Source organism: Scyliorhinus torazame, chromosome 30 (assembly GCF_047496885.1).
Source record: "Scyliorhinus torazame isolate Kashiwa2021f chromosome 30, sScyTor2.1, whole genome shotgun sequence".
Lineage (NCBI taxonomy): Eukaryota > Metazoa > Chordata > Chondrichthyes > Carcharhiniformes > Scyliorhinidae > Scyliorhinus > Scyliorhinus torazame.
This window is the reverse complement of record NC_092736.1, coordinates 20,325,336-20,346,325: the sequence shown is the minus strand read 5'-3', so window position 1 is coordinate 20,346,325 and position 20,990 is coordinate 20,325,336. Positions and strand designations below refer to the sequence as shown.

At 42.0% G+C, this 20,990-nt stretch overlaps 1 protein-coding gene across 2 annotated transcripts in view; it reads right to left on the bottom strand.

The window, feature by feature from the left end:
• The window catches only part of LOC140404411 (neuroplastin-like), a 67,594-nt gene that overhangs the window by 25,224 nt on the left and 21,380 nt on the right, over nucleotides 1–20,990 (bottom strand). For both annotated transcript variants that reach the window (XM_072492915.1, XM_072492916.1), the window contains 2 exons: nucleotides 9,235–9,409; nucleotides 6,422–6,516 (listed from right to left, as the gene is read on the bottom strand). In XM_072492915.1, coding sequence (XP_072349016.1) covers nucleotides 6,422–6,516; nucleotides 9,235–9,409 — 270 coding nt within the window. The remainder of the gene's footprint in view (nucleotides 1–6,421; nucleotides 6,517–9,234; nucleotides 9,410–20,990) is intronic.

Genomic DNA, 20,990 nt, shown 5'->3' with positions numbered 1-20,990 from the left:
ATTCTTTGAAGATGTAACCAATATAGTTGACAAGGGGGAGCCAGTCGATGTGGTATATTTTGACTTTCAGAAGGTATTTGACAAAGTCCCGCATAAGAGATTATTGTGCAAAATTAAAGTGCATGGGATTGGGGGAAGTGTATTGAGGTGGATAGAAAACTGGTTGGCAGAGAGGAAACAAAGAATAGGAATTGATGGGTCCTTTTCAAATTGGCAGGCAGTAACTAGTGGGGTGCCACAGGGATTGGTGCTGGGATCCCAGATACTCACAATACATATTAATGATTTGGATGAGGGAACAAAAGTTTGCAGATGATACCAAGTTGGGTGGGAGGGTGAACTGTGACGAGGATGCAGGGATCCTACAGCATGATCTGATCAAGTTGGGCGAGTGGGCAAACCAATGGCAGATGCAGTATAATTCGGATTAGTGAGGTTATTCACCTTGGAAGCAAACACAGGAAGGCAGATTACTACCTGAATGGCTGTAAATTGGGAGAGGGGAGTGCGCAGCGGGACCTGGGTGTCCTTGTGCACCATTCGCTGAAGGTAAGCATGCAGGTGCAGCAGGCGGTAAAGAAGGCGAATGGTATGTTGGCCTTCATTGCGAGAGGTTTCGATTATAGAAGCAGGGATGTGTTGCTGCAATTATACAGGGCCTTGGTGAGGCCACACCTGGAGTATTGTGTGCAGTTTTGGTCTCCTTCTCTGAGGAAGGATATTCTTGCTCTCGAGAGAGTGCAGAGAAGATTTACTAGATGGATTCCAGGGATGGCGAGTCTGTCATACGAGGAGAGATTGACTAGGTTAGGATTGTTCTCACTGGAGTTCAGAAGATTGAGGGGGGATCTCATGAGAGACTTATAAAATTCTAACAGGCCTAGACAGGGTAGATGCAGGGAAGATATTCCCAATGATGGGTGTGTCCAGAACCAGGGGTCACAGCCTGAGGATTCAGGGTAAACCATTTCGGACAGAGATAAGGAGACACTTCTTCACCCAAAGAGTGGTGAGCCTGTGGAATTCATTACCACAGGAAGTTGTTGATGCTAAAACTTTGAATATATTCAAGAGGCGGCTATATATAGCACTTGGGGAGAATGGGATCAAAGGCTATGGGGAGAAAGCAGAATTAGGCTATTGAGTTGGATGATCAGCCAAGATCGTGATAAATGCGGAGCAGGCTCGAAAGGCCAAAAGGCCTCCTCCTGCTCCTATCTTTTATGTATCTATGTTTACAGTTATATGTTTACATTATTTGTGTATATATTCCCTGGTTTCTGTCAACCTTGAATAGGTCTTCCACATTGAAGGTGTAGTACTGCCATTATTTTAAAGATCTCTGCCATTATTTTAAAGATCTCCTCAAAGTCTCTACTTACCTCGGAGTAAAAATACCCAGCTTATGCCCATCATGGTAACTAAGTTCTGTATCAACCTAATGGTCTATGAGCCCTTTCCCACAACCTCTAGTTATTCACCCTAAAAAAGAACCAAAACTACACACCGTATTCTACAACAAGGCTTTAGACAACATAAGTGTTTTTTGCTTTTGCTCACACTGCTCTCAGTATTTCAACTAATGTTTGTGTACCTTTAATCAAGGCTCCTCACTACAGCTTTTCATTAAATGAATTGGTTATTATTAGCACCAACATGCAGGAGGTTCCTAACTAATTGCTATACATTTATCTTAGCTCCAGTCCCTGTAGAATCTACCCTTTTTGGCAGTATACACACCATTGGAGCAACAGCACCTTGTTGCGTGATGGCAAGGCAGGGCATGGGTATCTCAGAGAGGTGGGACAGGAAGTGAAGAGGAAGGGTGGCGGACTTTCTTCCAGAGAAGTCAGGGAACAAAATGCAGCATTATCACAGGAGAAAAATAATCAATTTGAGCCTTTGCTGGGTTAACATTAAACAAATCCCAGAGCCCTACATCTGTTATCAATTATCCTCAAGATCATTTTTGCATATCAAAGCAATCCATTCTCCAACAACCATGAAAAAAGGAATTCTCCCAACTCCTTAGTAACCAGTTTAAATTGATGACTCCTCCGTCACTGGCTCACTAACCTACTGCAACACTCAAAAAAAATGGTGGAGACAAGCAGACTTCAAGGTCATGATTTTTTTTAAAAAAGAACTTGGTTACAATATGTGCAACACAGATTTTAATGCACATTTGCAAGAGTTAATTCCATTGTACGGGACGGGAGTCCCATGTAAGCCGATGGCACAATTGGCAGGTTCCCTTTCCTAAAGGGCACTGGTGAAACTGCGTTTTAGAACATAGAACATAGAACAGTACAGCACAGTACAGGCCCTTCAGCCCACGATGTTGTGCCGACCTTTTATCCTAATCTAAGAACAAACTAACCTACACCCCTTCAATTTACTGCTGTCCATGTGCCTGTCTAAGAATCGCTTAAATGTCCCTGATGACTCTGACTCCACCACCTCTGCTGGCAGTGCATTCCACACACCCACCACTCTCTGTGTAAAGAACCGACCTCTGACATCTCCCCTATACCTTCCTCCAATCACCTTAAAATTATGTCCCCCTCGTGACCGCCATTTCCACCCTGGGGAAAAGTCTCTGGCTATCTACTCTATCCATACCTCTCAATACCTTGTACACCTCTATCAAGTCACCTCTCTGCCTTCTTCGCTCCAGTGAGAAAAGCCCTAGCTCCCTCAACCTTTCTTCATAAGACATGCCCTCCAATCCAGGCAGCATCCTGGTAAATCTCCTCTGTACCCTCTCCAAAGCATCCACATCCTCCCTCTAATGAGGCGACCAGAACTGGACACAAAATTCCAAGTGTGGTCTAACTAAGATTTTATAAAACTGCAGCAAAACCTTGCGGCTCTTAAACTCAATCCCCCTGTAATGAAAGCCAACACACCATACGCCTTCTTAACAACCCTATCAACCTGGGTGGCAACTTTGAGGGATCTATGTATGTAATCATAGAATTTACAGTGCAGAAGGAGGCCATTTGGCCCATCGAGTCTGCACCGGCTCTTGGAAAGAGCACCCTACCCAAGGTCAACACCGCCACCCTATCCCCATAACCCAGTAACCCCACCCAACACTAAAAGCAATTTTGAACACTAAGGGCAAATTCATCACGGCCAATCCACCTAACCTGCACATCTTTGGACTGTGGGAGGAAAACCGGAGCACCCGGAGGAAACCCACGCACACACGGGGAGGATGTGCAGACACCGCACAGACAGTGACCCAAGCCGGAATCAAACCTGGGACCCTGGAGCTGTGAAGCAATTGTGCTATCCACAATGCTACCGTGCTGCCCACAATGAATTTGAAAGTCCCCAAGCTCCCTCTGTTCCTCCACACTTCCAAGAATCCTGCCTTTAACCCTGTATTCAGCGTTCAAATTCAACCTTCCAAAATGAATCACTTCACATTTATCAAGGTTGAACTCCATCTGCCACTTCTCAGCCCAGCTCTGCATCCTGTCAATGTCCTGTTGTAACCTGCAACGACCCACAACACTATCTGCAACTCCACCAACCTTCGAGTTATCGGCAAACTTACTAACCCACCCTCCCACTTCCTCATCCAACTCATTTATAAAAACCACAAAGAGCAGAGGTCCCAGAACAGATCCTTGCAGGATACCACTGGACACCGACCTCCAGGCGGAATACTTTCCATCCACTACCCCTCGCTGTCTTCTTTCAGCCAGCCAATTCTGTATCCAGACAGCCAAATTTCCCGGTATCCCATGCCCCTTAACTTTCTGAATGAGCCTGCCATGGGGAACCTTATCAAATGCCTTACTGAAATTCAAATACACACCACATCCACTGCCCGACCTTCATCAATGTGTCTTGTCACAACCTCAAAGAATTCAATGATGCTTGTGAGGCATGACCTGCCCCTCACAAAGCCATGCTGACTATCTTTAATCAAACTATGTTTTTCTAAATAATCATAAATCCCATCTCTCAGAATTCTTTCCAATATTTTGCTCACCACAGACGCAAGACTGATGGGTCTGTAATTCCCAGGGATTCCCTATTCCCTTTCTTGAACAGGGGTACAACATTCGCCTCCCTCCAATCATCCGGTACTACTCCAGTGGAGAGTGAGGACGCAAAGATCATCGCCAACGGCGCAGCAATCTCCTCCCTCGCTTCCCGTAGTAACCTTGGGTATATCCCGTCAGGCCCAGGGGGCTCATCTCTCCTGACGCTTTTCAAAATTTCCAGCACATCCTCCTTCTTAATATCAACCTGTTCGAGTCTATTAATCTGGTTCACACTGTTCTCATGAGCAACAAGGTCCCTCTCTCTAGTGAATACTGAAGCAAAAATAGAATTTTATGACAATTCAGTTCATTTCAGTTATTTTTCCCCATGGTCAAGCTGCCAATACCCTTGGGACACACTGCTCGGAGTAGCCGGTCAGTGCTGTGTGTATGTATGACGGTTGGGGGGGGGGGGGGGTATGCGGCAACATTTACCAAATTTTATTTCACAATCGGCTGCGATAGGATTTGAATGCACAACCTCTGGATTACTGATATGATAATTAATTGGGCTGCAGTATCCTAAGCAGTTAGTAGATAGTTATGTTGAGTCCATTTATGAGGGCTACTGCACCCAGATGGGAAGAGGGTACAATTAAGTTAAGCAGTTACGAACATTTTAATAGGGCCTCCAAATTAAGGGTGTGTTTTTTTAAGTGATTTTATCATTTCTAGATACGCAACAAGAACAGCAAAATTAACTGTAGTAGAGATACAAGAAAATGGCGTTACACTTGAACCATAACAATACTCTTGACAGTACTAAATTCAGAATTCATCTGTTTGACAAGGACCACTGATTTCACCAAAACACAGAAGTTAAAAAGCTACACTCGTGAGATTTTAAATATAAAAATAAACTGAGTGTCCCCTTTTCACATATACATTAGTCCCACTTACATGCAAGACCTTAAGACGTAGGAGCAGAAGTAGGCCACCCGGCCCATCGAGTCTGCTCCGCCATTCAATGTGATCATGGTTGATCTGATATAATCCTCAACTCTACTTTCCCACCTCACCTCCATAATCCTTGATTCCCTTAAAAATCTGACTATCTCGGCTTTGAACATATTTAATGACCCAGCCGCTAAGGTAAAGAATTCCATAGATTCACTTCCTTGGAGAGAAGAAATTCCTCCTCATCTCTGGTCTTAAATGGGAAACCCCTTACTCTTTGATTATGCCCTCTGGTCCTAGATTCTCCCACAAGGGGAAATAACCTCTCAGCATTTACCCCGTCAAGCCCCTGAGAATTCTATATGTCTCAATAAGGTTGCCTCTCATTCTTCTAAACTCCAACGAGTACAGGCTCCTCTCCTCATGAGGAAATTCCTCATACCGGGGATCAACCTTGTGAACCTGATCTGGACTGCCTCCAATGCCAGTATATCTCCCCTTAGATAAGTGGACCAAAACTGTTCACCTGTAACAATTGGGATTTTCTTACGCTAGTGTTTTTGAATGATAGGAGGGAGCAGAGCAAATGTGTCTCCTACCCTCCTGTAGAGGGGTGATTATAGAATCTGCATACCAGATGAACACTCGTGAGCCTTTAGTGCAGCTTTTAAATGATTGAATGAAACATTAATTATTTCTGTTCTGTATTTTGTTTTGCCCAAAGGCAAGGAAAAAAAGGTCAACATCTTTCAGTTTGACATAGGGGTGAATTACTTAAAGCAACAGAGGATTAAAAGGGCACAAGACATGAAAGCGTTTCTCATCCTGCGTGGCAGCAAACTAGATTCAACAGCTTACCGATCAACATCATCGTACACTCGCCATCTGTCACAGAGGGCTTCCAATTACAAGCAGTAAGGGAAAAACTCGAAGGGCAAATGAAGGAAGAACAGGACATGTTTCTTTCACATCTATATTGTTGCAATTTTTAAGCCACTCATTGAAATCAAGAGATTGGATATTCTTCAATGATCAGAAATTGTTTCATCAATTTAAAAATGTAAATTCTAATAATCTTCTCCCTTTTGAGTTGGAATAGTCTGCATATTACTTAAATTTACACACTGTGCAGAAACAGGCCATTCAGTCAATATAGTGTCAGCGTCTATGCTCCACACCAGCCTCCTCCTACCTTACTTCACCTAACTCTGTTCACGAGTTCCTCTCTCATGAACCGAACTAACTTTCTTTGCTAACTAGGAAGAAAAAGAAATGTAGAATTATCCAAGAGCTTTAAGACTGGAGCTGGTACTGAGATAGAAAGAGGCAAGGCCATGAAAGTATTTAAAAAACGAGGGGGAGAATTTAAAATTGAGACGTTGGTGAACCAGAAGCCAGTGAGTTATTCAGCACAGGGGTAATGGGTGAACATATGTTCCCTACAGGGAATCAACAGTGCTTACCTTTGACATAAATGGAGGCATTGACTGGAGGGGAATTTTCAAACGTGAAGACACATTGATACTCTCCAGAACTGTCAGTTTTTGGTTTGTTAACCCTGGATTTCAAAGGGGGAAAAAAGATAAAGCTGAATTATTTGTGGACAGAGATTGCACAAGTGTACAATTGCGGTAAACAGAACATCGAACATACAGTGCAGAAGGAGGCCATTCGGCCCATCGAGTCTGCTATATTCAATTTGTCACTAAATGCATATCATGGACTTAACTGTTACTTCATTAAAACACAAATAAGAAACGGTGCAAAATTTAAGGCCATATCAGATCATGGGTTATATTTAAAAAAACAAAGTTCTGTTGCTATTTTTGAATCAAAACATATGGTTAACATTTTCCAGGCCATTCTGCCTGTTTGTACACAACCCTGAAGTAGATGTGTTGCACACCATACAAACAGGAGTTTTCAATTTTAGTTTAACCCACAGCTTTACAAGGCAATTAGTTACAAATAAAACAAGATATTTCTAGAGACAAGCAGTAATGAGGCTGGACTTTAGTCCCAATTTTCCTCTGCCTTCCCAACCCTGTGTCAGTGGTCTTTTTGCGACCTGTGATGGTCTTGGCTGCAAAACAAATGCGCACCTCTTGAAGTCCAGGTCCCCTTCGTGAGGATCACAAGGAATATTGCATTTCCTTCATGCACTATTTTCATGTGCTGCTGTGGGTTTTAAAAGCCCTAAAAAGATGTATCCTTGGGAGATTTTGTGGCCACTGTGGGGTGGGGGAGGAGAGTGGGGCATGGAGGCCTGTTGAGGGGCAGGAATATTCTGACAGACAAATATAAACCTGTTTTGACACAGTCAGGTATTAAATGCTTCATTTTAAGATGTGTCTTTACTAAAAAGTGATTCATTATAGTGATTCATTATAGGTTTCTGTTCTGCAAAGCTAGGATTAAATGTTTTCCCTGTAAGAGCACTTTACTTTTCTTTGCCGTATCAACAACATAAACGAGCAGGTTTCCAACTCTTGATTGCTATTCATTGAACCCCAATTAGATATCAAGGAAACATGATCTGGTTCATCTGTAATAACCCCTAAGGTCAACTAATCCACTTAAACATGAAGAACAGTTACTTAGGAACTCCCGGGTCACTGACATCGGTGCTATCCAGCATTTACTCAGCAACAACCTGCTCATATTTACAGGGTTTCCTTCCACCTAAGGACACTCAGTCCCCTATCTCATTGTAACCTTACCCAAACGTGGTCAAGGAGTTGAATTCCAGAGCGGACCCTGGCAAAACTGAAGTCAATGGGAATGAGGGAAAAACTCACTATTGACTGAATTCACACTGAGCACAAAAGGGCAATGTTAGGTGTCAATCATCTCAGCTTCAGGACATCACTGCAGATCCTCAGGATATAGTGTCCTAGGCACAACCAACTTCAGCCACTGAATGACTAAGCTTCCATCCAATGCAACAGAGTGAGAATGTTCGCTGATAATTGAATATCAACTCCGCAGATATTCTATGCCTACATACAGTAGCAAGACCTGACAGCATTCAAGCTTGGGCTGATAAGTAATATTTGTGCCACACATGTGCCTGCCAAAGACTGACTCCAATTAGAAAGAATCTAAGCACCTACCTTATCATCGCTAAAGGGGATGATTATCATCTTGGGGATATCATTGGTCAGAACCTGAACTGGACCAGCCATACAAATACTGTGGCTGCAAGGGCAGGGGTCAGAGGCTGTCAATTCTATGGTGAGGACCTTAGCTCCGGGCTTCCCAAAGCCTGTTCACCATCTACAAGGTAGGAGTCAGGAGTGTGACGGAATGCTCTTCAGTTGCCTAGACGAGTGAAGTTCCAACAACATTCAAAGCTCAACACCATCCAAGACAAAGCAGCCCTTTTGATTGGCATCCGTCTAACTTTCAACATTCACACCCTACACCACCGACTCACAGTGGCAGCAGCATGTACGATATACAAGATGCACTGCAGCAACTCATCAGGGTTCCTTTGAGAGCACCTGCTAGACCTGCCACCAGAAGATCAATGCCAGCAGATGCATGGGAATACCACCACCTGCAGGTTCCCCAACATGGAACTATATTGCTGTCCCTTCACTATCCAATGTGATGGAATGCTCTCCACTTCCTTGGATGAGCGCAGTTGCAACAGAACTCAAAATGTTCAATACCAAGCAGAACAAAGCAGCCCCGTCTTGTCAACCCATCCGCCACCTTCAAGATTCACTCCCGCCACCAATAGCACAGTGATTACCATCTACAAGATGCACTGCATTTACTTGCCAAGCCTCCTTTGACAACAAAGTCCAAACCTGCGATCTGTACCACCTAGGACTATAGGTGCAAGGGAACACCACCACCCACAGGTTCCCCTCAAAGCCACACACCATTCTGACTTGGAACCAAATCGGTATTCCTTCACCATTGCTGGGTTCAAATTCTGAACTCCCTCCTAAACAGCACTGTGGGTGTACCCACATCACATGTATTGCACCGGTTCATCACCTTAAGGGAAATTAGGGATGGGCGACAAATGCTGCCTTTGCCAGTAACATCCACATCCCAGGAATGAAAAGGAATGTTCGTATTAAAGGCTACTCTAGGCACCCTCAACAATTCTACATAATGCATCCAACCATAGAATGTGCAATATTGTAGTTAACTCTCCACAAGTTCTCTTTGATATTCAGAGGCATTTGACAAAGTTTGTTATTTCTCCGCATTTCCAAAATTCCCCCGATTGGTTACATATCTCCAAAGTCTTAGCTCTCACTTCAACTCTGTGCTGTTTGCAGAAAAATAACTCATGCTTCCAGGAACCACTTTGTCATCTTTCATCCAGTAACTGCCATTGGTGAGAGTCGGTGAGAAGGTCAGGTTACAAATTAGGGAGATGGGTGGATTCGGCTGTTTTAAAACAATGTCTTCAGATGAAGTGATCTTCGGCTCTGAAATGCAGAGCAAAATAAAAATCATTAGTGACCATAAAATTGGTGCTGGGCACACAACAAATGCAAGGCAATTCCAGCCACCTTCTTTCAACAGACTTCTGTAATGCATTATTCATTTGTAAGAGTCGCTAGGAAAGTTGTGTCAATCGACAGCTGATAAATATCCAATACTAAATATTCGCAAACTTTTTTTTTCTACAAAAATACGAATGCGCCCCCTCACTACAAAGGTGCTATGTTGACTATGAGTTTAGAAATGGTTCAGTTGCTGAACACTAGGAAGGCTGACACTTCAGCATTATTCATCCATCTATAAATATAGAAAAAACTGTTCTGGACGAGTGCTGACCAGAATGGCCGCCTGATAAAAACCAGCATCATCACATCACACCACATCAGCTTCGCTGCTAGCCAAATCTCCACTTACTAATATTGAAACAAGATTATAGAAGCAACGTCCAGATGGGAATAGATTATTGATGGATTTTAATAGCACTCAAGCCAACAGTGAATTTAAGTTAATCCCCCATGAATCGTGAGTGATAGTTTCATGAAGTAAAATTCCATTCATGAGAATTTCCAGCCTCTTTGCAGCTGCTAAGATAAATAACGAGAAATGTAGATTTTACCGAATAGTTTTAATTTGCTCACTCCTATTTGGTTGCAAAATGTCACTGTTCTCAAAAAGGTCAAGTGAAATGTTAATAGAATTTGTCCAGTATTGGTTGAGGATCTGAAGTAGATTTTGTCAGGTAATAGTAGAGGAACTGCTTTATGAAACAAAGTTGACAAAGGTATTAATTACAATTAATGGAAAAATAAAATAAATTAAGATGCAAACAACTTTAACAAAAGGGATATTAGATGGGAAGATTGCTCGCAGCACCAAGACCTTGCCACAAATTTGTACTCAACAAGCAGTTCAAATAGCATCAAAATCTTGGCAACTGAGCTTCAATTTCCTGCTATCAATCCGCAAACATTTTCTTCTCAGCCATATACTCTGAAATGAGGATGGATTTGTGAATCAGATTCAAAAAGGTTTAACAAGTATAAAAATGTTTTAAAAAGACTGACCATTCAGGGTTATCAATGGGAGATTGGAGGTCTGCAATTTGGCTGGATTGCTAATCTGGCATGGTGGCACAGGTTTAGCTGTTAAACTACCTTCCCGTTAATGTCAATGCTCAAGAACACTTTCTGAATCCAACGAGCTGTAAATTTAACAATTAATGTAATTTCCTCAGGTGCAGCTTAGTCAATTTGAAGATCTGGGCCAATAATTGGAATTAACTCTAAAAGTTAAGCTCCAGACATTTTACAGATGCCCGGTGAACCTCCATGACAAGTTAAATGCTCAATGCCAAAACCCATTTATCATGCAATGCATAATGCATCTTCTCAAGTGGGGCTGTGCCCCTTTAATATTGTAAAAGAAAATAGTTAATCATGAATGAGATCGGAAATTCAGCTTGGGATCAGAAGGATAGATGAGGAGCTTATATTCGCTCCATCACATTGACCATCAAACTTGCACTTCTAGAATCTGACTTTATCCTACCTAGGCACATAGAATAGAATCCCTTCAGTGCAGAAGGCAGCCATTCGGCCCATCGAACCTACACCAACCCTCTGAAAGAACACTCCACCCAGGCCCACTCCCCTTCCCTATCCCGGTACCCCATAACCACAACTAACCGTTAGCCACTGAGGGACAATTTTTCATGGCCAATCCACCCAACCTGCTCGTCTTTGGACTGTGGGAGGAAACCGGGGACCCAGAGGAAACCCACGCAGACACGGGGAGAATGGGCAAACTGCATACGGACAGTCATCCAAGGCCAGAATTGAACCCGGATCGCTCGCACTGTGAGGCAGCAGTGCCACCGTGCCACCCCAAACTATTTATTGCCCCAACTTTTATCTGTGCATTGGTAACCTTCAGATTGATTGTACCAACGTGAAACTCAGTTCTCATTGTCAATACCTCCTTCTAAAAATAATTTCTGTTTTGGTTTCTGACACGAATTATGGAATTCAATCGTGTGAGATAGCCAATCACAAATGGTTGAAATTATGATCACTGAATCGTCCCAAGTTCATCAACACAAGTTCGCCCTTCACGTGGAATGTACGTATGCTAATTTTACTTGATTTCCCAATATAGTCCCATCTTCAAAAGTAGCAATTAAGAGACTTAGCTCATCGTTGATAGTGACTGACTGAGGCGCAGAACCACACTGTGAATATCATAATTATAGTAGCTGAGACTATTCAATATCTCCCAACTCTGTTGTATTCCATTTGATCCAAGCATTCAAAATCATTTCCACCCTCCTTCCCCCCCTCCACCCTGATCTTTCCTCATACCCTTCAATATTTATCAGATCTTCAACTAATTTCTTAAATGTCAATTGCTTTTTGCAGTAATGCATTTTATATTCTAATCAGCCTTTGCACGAAAAAAGTTTGTATAACTTTCATCTGCAGAAAGTTTCTCCGATTTTCTTCCAACATTTCTGTTAGCAATAAAAATAAACGGCCGTACAGAACAAAAAGTGTTTTTTTTTTTTTTTTAATTGGTAAATTAAAATTGAACATGTATATCCAGACAGCACAAAGAATAAAAACAGGCCAGGGTCAAAGTCTGCAAAACACCAACAGTCCAAAGCTGCATCACTCAAAGTCACTACTCAAAGTTAAGCTACTTATTTTGTTTCCTTCTTGTAAACCTACTTGAAGTGGTCAAAAATAAACACACGCATAAACATTTGCAAAGTCAAATTGTGTTAAAAATAATGCATAGCAGCTTTATCTATACTGGACTGCATGGCAGGCATCATAACGGACTGCAAAGTTGGGAAACCACACATCCTAATTCTTATCAATCATCTTTTAGACAAACCGTATCCCTTTTGGATCTGAAGCAGGCTGAGCTTTGAACACATGGACATTAAACGTCCTAATTTTATTCTTGACCTCTGCCGTAACTTCAAAAGAAGTTAATTTAACCCAGTGAACTCAAATGTTCAAAATGTTTTCCCTTCCTCTCATCAGTTGGGGTTTCCAATTCAATTAACCCAAGAGGAATGGAGATCACAAGATCAGATTCCCACTCAGGTCCACATCATGTCATTTGAGCAGTGTTTCAATAGCTCTGAAGCCAATTTTTCCCCCCCCATTTTCTACCGACAAAAAGTTTGTTGTATATTCTTTTTCCACACAGGGACTCATCAGGCATGTGTAAATATGCGCAGTGGAATCCCTTCATGAGGAAGTCCACATATCATGCTTGATGCACTTTATTAAGAAAGCTACAATTCCTGGCAATTCAGCATCAATTAAAATTGATTCCAGATTTCTGAATCTCAGCCTCAATTGCCGAAGAAAAAAAGGATACTGCATTTGTCTCCAGATCTACAGTCAATGATTAAAAATATATATTATGGGCATTGCATTTAAGAGGAGTGATCCCATTAAAACTTGAGAGATAGACTGCCACTACAAGGAAGACAGAAAAGGTGAATAACAGACACATTTAGTCACTTTGTGTTCTAATCTATAGGATGGAAAAACAAGTGGTGGGGTTGGGGGAGCGGAATGTGGGGTGGTTGGGGTAGGGAAGAGAATTCTCAACAGCAGGATCACCGTCTTCAATGCCTACTCACCAATCCGAAACGCTGCGTTCTCCTCCCTATTTTTAATACCATTGAGCAACTCACCAATACTACTGAAAAAAAGACAGTTAAAGCAGGTTGCGAGTGCAAAATACAATCAATTGCAGCAGTCTTTTCCTTAAAAAAAAAACATGGAACAAAATAACTGTTGGTAATATTAGTGGGCAAAGATTTAGTGGATTTCTATCAGATTTCTCTGTTCATTTTAACATGCAGGCATTAACCCACAAGTTTTTTGTTCTGGAAAGTACAACGCCTAGTGTGTAGCAGCATCATCTGCTAAAATAAGAACATAATTATAGCCCACTGCACAGTGCTTTAAAAAGCAAATAGAGTTGACTGGTCTGCAGCACAGAAGTTCCACATTGCTGCATGAGATTCATTTAAATCTGCATCATAAAGCATCAACAAATTTCAAGTGGATTTGTCCATTTTGGCTCCAGACTACTCTATGTCAGGAGGCAATTTTTTTTAAACTCAGGCTATACTTCTAACTGCACTAGGAGTGTACATAAACCTTAGTGGTGCTGTGACACTTAACAGCATTAATCATTTGGGTTTATCTTGCACTCTTTCATTCATGGTCATTGCAAAATGTTGTACATAGACATGAAAATGGTAGTCTGGCTACAGCCTTAACTAAGTCTAATAAGAAACAATTGGAAAATTCTGGGGGGGGGGGGGGGGGGGGGGGGGGAGAAGGGCTTCTTTGATGCAACTCCTATCACTTTCATGGAATAATTCAGACTCTTGAATGCTGAACCCAAGTTCAATAATATGGACAATGTACGCAATAAAAGGTGAAATAGGAATAGCATAAGTTCCAAAACAATCAGTGGTCCCTACTTTTTCCTAAAGTACAAACCCTTTTTAAGCTTGGTTAATATCACCATTATGCTTCCTTAATTAGTATAATGATGGGTTACTGTGGCCGCTAGCTCAAAAAGATTATCAAATCAGTGGTTAGATCTGGTGGTCAGATCTTCAGAAACCATGCAATGTTGGGGCTCAACTTCTTCCATCCAGTATCCTGGATGAATTCCTCTGCATATTTTGAAAGCAAGTTTGAGTTCATGGTTCTTTAAAAAAAAACATTTATCTTTGAAGGAAAGGGATAGGTGTGCTAAAAAGTAAGCCAATAGCTCCAAATCCATGCAGCTTCGCACAAAATGAAACTGGTGCGCCACATCAGCAAAAAACAATTTTAATTTCCTCTATTAAAAGAAAACTCTGCCATGGGGTGGTCTCAAGGCAGTTGCTTAACTGGAGAGACAGAGGATATGACAGATGATTTGTAAGCTTGTAGCAAATAAAATATTAGCACATCAACAAAAAGTTTGCTACATTGCATGGAAGGCACTTCTTTCAGCAAGGTACAAGACAACTTTAGAGTACAAATTGTGAAAGCACAAGCTGTTGGAAAGCTTGTTGTTAGATCAGTCAGGCATTTAAAAATTATTTCAAGGTTAGTCCAATCGCAAACTCTTCTGACCAGTGTTGTGAACTCTGTCCTCAAGTAGTCGGAGAAACAAAAAGAGCAGATAAAATTTAAGCTCCCATTAAGTCACTTTTGTTGACAGTATCAGTGCTGGGACTATTAAACTAAATGCACAGTGAAACATTTAATATTCCATTACTTGGATAGTGAGTATGCTCGGTCTAATCAGTACTGGTCCTCAGCCATCATTTTTAACGTTGGTGTTAGAACTGTCACTGCATCTTTTTTTATATCACTGCAGCCACAGAAACTCATTAGCATTCTGAGCACCTCCCTTTGCAGTTCGCTATGCTGTCTGTCCCACATCCAGCATATAGTACGCAAGAGTAAACCTCGCACACGTACATGCACACAAGATATTCATCAGCACTCTAGTGGCTGGCCATGGCTGCTTCAAAAAGAAAACCAAATCGGATTAGGTTTGCAACTCAAGCACAAAAAGAACGGGAAAAACAAAGCTTCTCAAGCAAGTGTTCATGGGCAAAGTGGGAGGGTGAGGGGAACTTAGCAGGTAAGGAATTATGGGTCAGACACATTACAATGGTTAATGTAGGCAGAGTACTAGGATTTCTCTAACAAAGGAGCTAAGTTGCACAAACTAGAGGCATCATGAGGAGGATAGGCAAGACAAAGTGCAAAAGTCGAGGAATGTCTAGACTACTGAAGGAGAGTGCGGTTTCTACAACATCGTAAATGGAGAAGGGTGGTGGGGAAATCAAAATCAAAAGACAACAGGAAAGGAGCAAGGTCTTGCTGACCAGCAGGAACTACTATGGTACCACTATACGTAGTACTCACTTGGTAGGATGACAACAATGGCCTGGGCTCGTATCCAGGTAATGGCTGGATTTTGTCGGAGGTCGTTCCGCCTGGGGTCGTTGCTGGCCCTGCACTCGTAAGTCCCCGTATTTTCCAGGCCCAACCTAGTGACACGCAGCACACTCACTCCATTGCTGCCGTAAGCGGTGTTTATTGAAACCCGTCGCTTCCAAGCACCATCCCACAGTTGTATGAACGAGTCGCCCCTGTTGACCTCAGCATACCACCATTGGATTTCTGGTGTGGGATTCCCTACCACATCACAGTACAGCTCAAAGGTGTCGCCTGTCAGCTTAGTTTCTGACAAGGGTGACTTGACAAACCCAGCTGGAGGGAGGGCAGTAGAAATGTAGTGATAGAGCAGTCAAAGAAGCCCTAAACTCTGAGAATATTCTTAACTCTAGACAGGTTATAACAGAAATTGTTTATTTGTAAGTTAGCTTAGAATACAATAACAGAAAGTAACAGTACATATAATTAAACGAGAACAAGTCACAATGTTAGGTACTGAAATGGAAAAAGGGTACATAAGAAATGTGGAGTATGGAATTATTAATTAGTTATATAGTCAAGACTTCCTTGGTGAAAGAATAATTTGATGAGATTCATTAGAAAAAGAAAGACTATCTAGTGAATTAAATAGGTCAGAACATTACGACACAGAAATGAATAAGAATAGTCTTGTGCTTTAGAAATCGGTGGTGCGCGCACAGGTTAAAATATAAAGAAAAATAAATTGTGCTCTTTGTAACCGGCCACATTAAGATATTTTGGATTTGTAGTTAACCGATGGCGTGGCTGGACGTGGCTCTTTACTGATCACTATACACAGCAGTGGGCTTTTGAGGATGTTGAAGTACCTTTATTGCACTGGAAATATATCCCGAGCAGAAAAATTCAGCAACTTCGCCAGTAATGTTCTTTTTAACTCCACGCAATATACCCAACTCCATTATACCTCAACATCAAGAACAGACATAAATAAACCACTTGATTCATTTTATTGCACGGGGAAAATCTAACTAGATGTACGTACCCATCTCCTTATTAAGCATCAAAGAATTGAAAACAGGAGGCAATGGAAACTTCCCAAGGAACCAATTTAGCTATTCTGTACAATTGTTAACCTTATTGAACAAGTTCCTACACATACTGTAGCGCTTGCAACATTCACTCCACTGGAATGTGCAAAGCACAGCCACAACTAATTACACAGTAATAGAGAAACCAAAAAAAGCTGAAAACATTCAAAATTATAGATTACAAAGAGTTTTATTGATACCTTATGTACGCACATGCTGCCTGTTCCTAATTTTTGATTACATTTTAATGCAAACTCCTAAACCCCTTAACGCAAACATTTTGAATGGCAATCCTAGATGCAAACAATTAATGAAGTTCAGGCTCTGGCTAATAAATGGTGGACTGAAGAGAGTTTCTATATTCTGTACGTTAAAAAATCAGAACGCTCATCCATTGACTGAGATTAGTATGCTATCCTTAAGATTTGAAAAGAAGAAGCTTTTCACAAGGTTGAGATCATGATTTGGGTTCGGAGCATGACTCTGGCCTTATGCAGCACTTGTAATTCTATTCCTGATACATACATTACCAAAATGATACACCCATGCATAAAAATCAGGTTTGTGGTCATTTTGACAACATATGGAAGATAGTATTTAAGCACTGCAGTGAATATCTGCAATTTACACAGGATTTTAAAAATAGAAAACACTGTGGGCCCAAGAATTCAAAAGAAGCTAACATTAGACTGGAGTGTGGTTCAACAATGCCTCAATTTTTAAATTTCCTTATGTTCAGAACCCTCTGCTCCTGTCTCTAATCTCCCCAGCCTCAATCTTTGACGATCTCAGCACTCCTCCAATTCTGGTCGCTTGTACAGCCCCAACTTTTCTATCATTGGCGGCTGTGCCTTCAGTTGCCTCGGCTCCAAGCTTTGGAATTCCATTCATAAACCTCTGTCTCGCTCTCTCTCTCTACCTTTAAGCTGCTCCTTAAAACATACCTCTTTGATCAAGCTTTGGTTCCTTATGTACCCCTGTGACAACTTTGTTTGGTATCGCTCTTGTGAAGTGTTTTGGAATGTTTTACCATGTCAAAGGCACTATATGAATGCAAGTTGTTGTTGTGTCAATATTACTCAGGCCACAGGATGCGTGCAATAAGTGACGTTCAGAGGCCCAGGACTGAGTCACACTGGGGTAGAGTAGAATGGGCTACACTACGCTACACCTGACCAAGGAGAGTTTGGCACAGATGTAAATAGACATGTTGCAATTCCAATATTGCTTATAATTCAAATGAGTCTACCTGTCATATGAGGTTGTATTAGATCCTGCACTTAACCAGTGAACATAGGAACGAGAGTGAACTATATAGCTCCAAGCTTGCCCTATTAATTCAAACTATCTGCAAAGTAACTCCACATACTCACCTTCGCTCTGCATTCCTCATGTCCTTGGTTAACAAAAAAAAAAATCAAAACCTAGATTTAAAATTAACAATTGACCTAGAATCTCCAGGTTTTATCACCCTTTACTTCCAGGTGTATTTCCTTTACTAACTAAAAAGCCTGGCGCCACCAAGTAATAAGAAATGTTACCTAGCTCTTGGACTCCTCAATTAGTAAAAACAAGTTTGTTCATTTCTATTAGTTTCTCTTGATATCCTGAAAGATCTGATCACACTCCTCCTCAACCAGTAGGAATAAAAGCCTAGTGGCGCAAAGCATGCTTGGCTACAAATGATTCCAGTGAATATCAAGCAGACTTCATAGGTATTAAAACTTGCAGGCTACCAATGTAACGTTTTATTTTCAATCTCTGCTTAAATATCAATGCAGCAGAGAGATTCATTCTTACACATAACCGGAAAGCCAGACGCCTGAAAAGGAAAGAATGTTTAGTCAAGTTCTCAGATAGATCAGGCAGCAAAGGGTCATTTAAATTAACTAAATTATTGGGAGGAAAGTAGCAAGTGGCAAGTGTCATTAATCTGTTTTTGCTTCCCATGTCCTATTTGCTATAATAACTACCCCAAGGCTCAGGTACAAATAGCCCAATGGTACCAGCATTCAATTTGTTCCTATTGATTTCTGCTGTTTATACAGAAAAGCCAAAAAAAACAGATGATTTACAATAACAAAAAAGACTCCAGGGACAGGAGTGTTTTTTAAAACCCTATTATAACAGGTGGATGGGTGGCACGGTGGTGCAGTGTTAGCACAGTTGCCTCATGTCGCTGAGGACCCGGGTTCAATCCTGGCCGTCACTGTCTGCATGGAGTTTGCTCATTCTCCCTGTGTCTGCGTGGGTCTCACCAACCCCCCCCCACCCACATTATTATTTTTTAAATTTATAGAGTACCAAATTTCTTTTCCAATTAAGGGGCAAGCCACTTACCCTGTACATCTTTGTGTTGTGGGGGTGAGAACCACGCAGACACGTGGAGAACGTGAAAACTCTACACGGACAGTGACCCGGGGCCGGGATCGAACCCGGGCCCTCGACGGCGTGAGGCAGCAGTGCTAACCACTGCGCCGTGCCGCCCTAAAAAAAATTATAACATGTGGATTTAATACTGGTCTCCTGCCGTTCTCTTAAATCCAGAACAATGGGATGAAACGGTCCTTGTTCCTTGTTGATACGGAACTGCAGTACAATATTACCCCAGTGAAGCACGAATCACATTCCAGGACTGCAGGACAATTACTGTGACAAACAGAAGGGAGGAGTGCAGCATCTTGGTCTATTTGGACGGATGCTCATCAGAGACTGGGTCATGTTGCTGGGTAGAATCATAGCATCCCTACAATGCAGGAGGCTGTTGCCCATCGAGTCGACACCAGCCCTTCGAATTAGCACTCTGACCCATGTCCCCTCCCCTGTAACCCCATAACCTAACCTACACATCCTTGAACACTAAGGGGCAATTTAGCATGGCCAATCTACCTAACCTGCACATCTTTGGACTGTGGGAGGAAACTGGAGTACCAGGAGAAAACCCACGCAGACACGGGGAGAACATGCAAACTCCACACAGAGTTACCCAAGGTTGGAATTGAACCCGGGTCCCTGGCGCTGAGGCAGCAGTGCTAACCACTGTGCCACCGTGCTACCCCAGAGAGAGGATTTTGTTCTGCATCTGGCAATGTTTGTACCTTAACTTTAGGCAGTAATAAACTGGGTTCCCAATTGATATAACAAAATGAAAATGAACACTTCACCAGCACAGTGCGCAGCAAGTATTAGAATTTAAAAGTGAAATAAATACCCACCACTTACCCATTATGTTTTCACAAGCACACACTTTGTACAAACCAACAGTGAAATAAGTTTGAGGGAGTTTAAATTTTAAAAAAATTGAGTACCCAATTAATTTTTTCCAATTAAGGGGCAATTTAGCATGTCCAATCCACCTACCCTGCACATCTGTGTGTTGTGGGGGTGAAACCCACGCAAACACGGGGACTGTACAAACTCCACACGGACAGTGACCCAGAATCGAACCATTGCCCCACCGTGCTGCCCGAGGGAGTTTTAAGCAGCTCTCTTTGGCTTCCTGTGCAGCTCATAATGCAAACAAGTCTGATCTGTATAGTCATAAAAGCTGAAGGGGGTTGTCAAATTCAAACCCATATTAAGTTGGCTAACCTTGCTGCCCTAATCGTGGCTGAAGCCGCGATGGGGAAAACAAATAATCTCAATTGATGGGAAAAAGCGAGGGGGATGCAATAGAGAAAAACATCTAGCAAGGGTCACTTACCCTGACTGCTGTATAGTGTACCCTCCAGATCTGGACATTAAGAAAAGACATTGGCAATGCCCAAGCTGCTCCTTATTCTCCCAACACTCAATTCATGGTTCAAAAGCACAATATCAATTAAAGATAAATGCTATCAACAACCAAAACCTGCCATTTTCAGAAAAACTAGTAGAACAGGCCAGAAGAACAGCTTTTCGAGGGATTAACAAGTCACACCAGTGCAATAGGCTTGATCCTCAAGAGGTTGGAATTAAAGCAGATTTCTGGTGCACTGTGCATCAAATCATTATGCTGCATTTGCCAGTCTTCAGGCAATTCAATTCACTATGTAATATCAAAAGAAACAGCTGCGTGCACTGGATACTACAAAGGTAAGGGGCTCCAACAACACTGTGGCGGTGAAGACAACTTGTGCTCCACAACTAGCCAATCTACAACACTGGGATCAAGCCGATAATGTAGAAAATTTCCTAGGTATACACTGCCCACGAAAAGCAGGAAATTCCAATCCTGATAGTTACCGCCTCGTAACTTAACTTAGGTAGTAGGGAAGATACTGGAATCGATCATCAAGGAAAAAATAGCGAGGCATCGGGATGGAAATTGTCCCATTGGACAGATGCAGCATGGGTTCATAAAGGGCAGGTCGTGCCTAACTAATTTAGTGGAATTTATTTGAGGACAATACCAGTGCGGTTGATAATGGGAAGCAAATGAAAAAATCTAATGAAAATCGCTTATTGTCACAAGTAGGCTACAAACAAAGTTACTGTGAAAAGCCCCTAGTCGACACATTCTG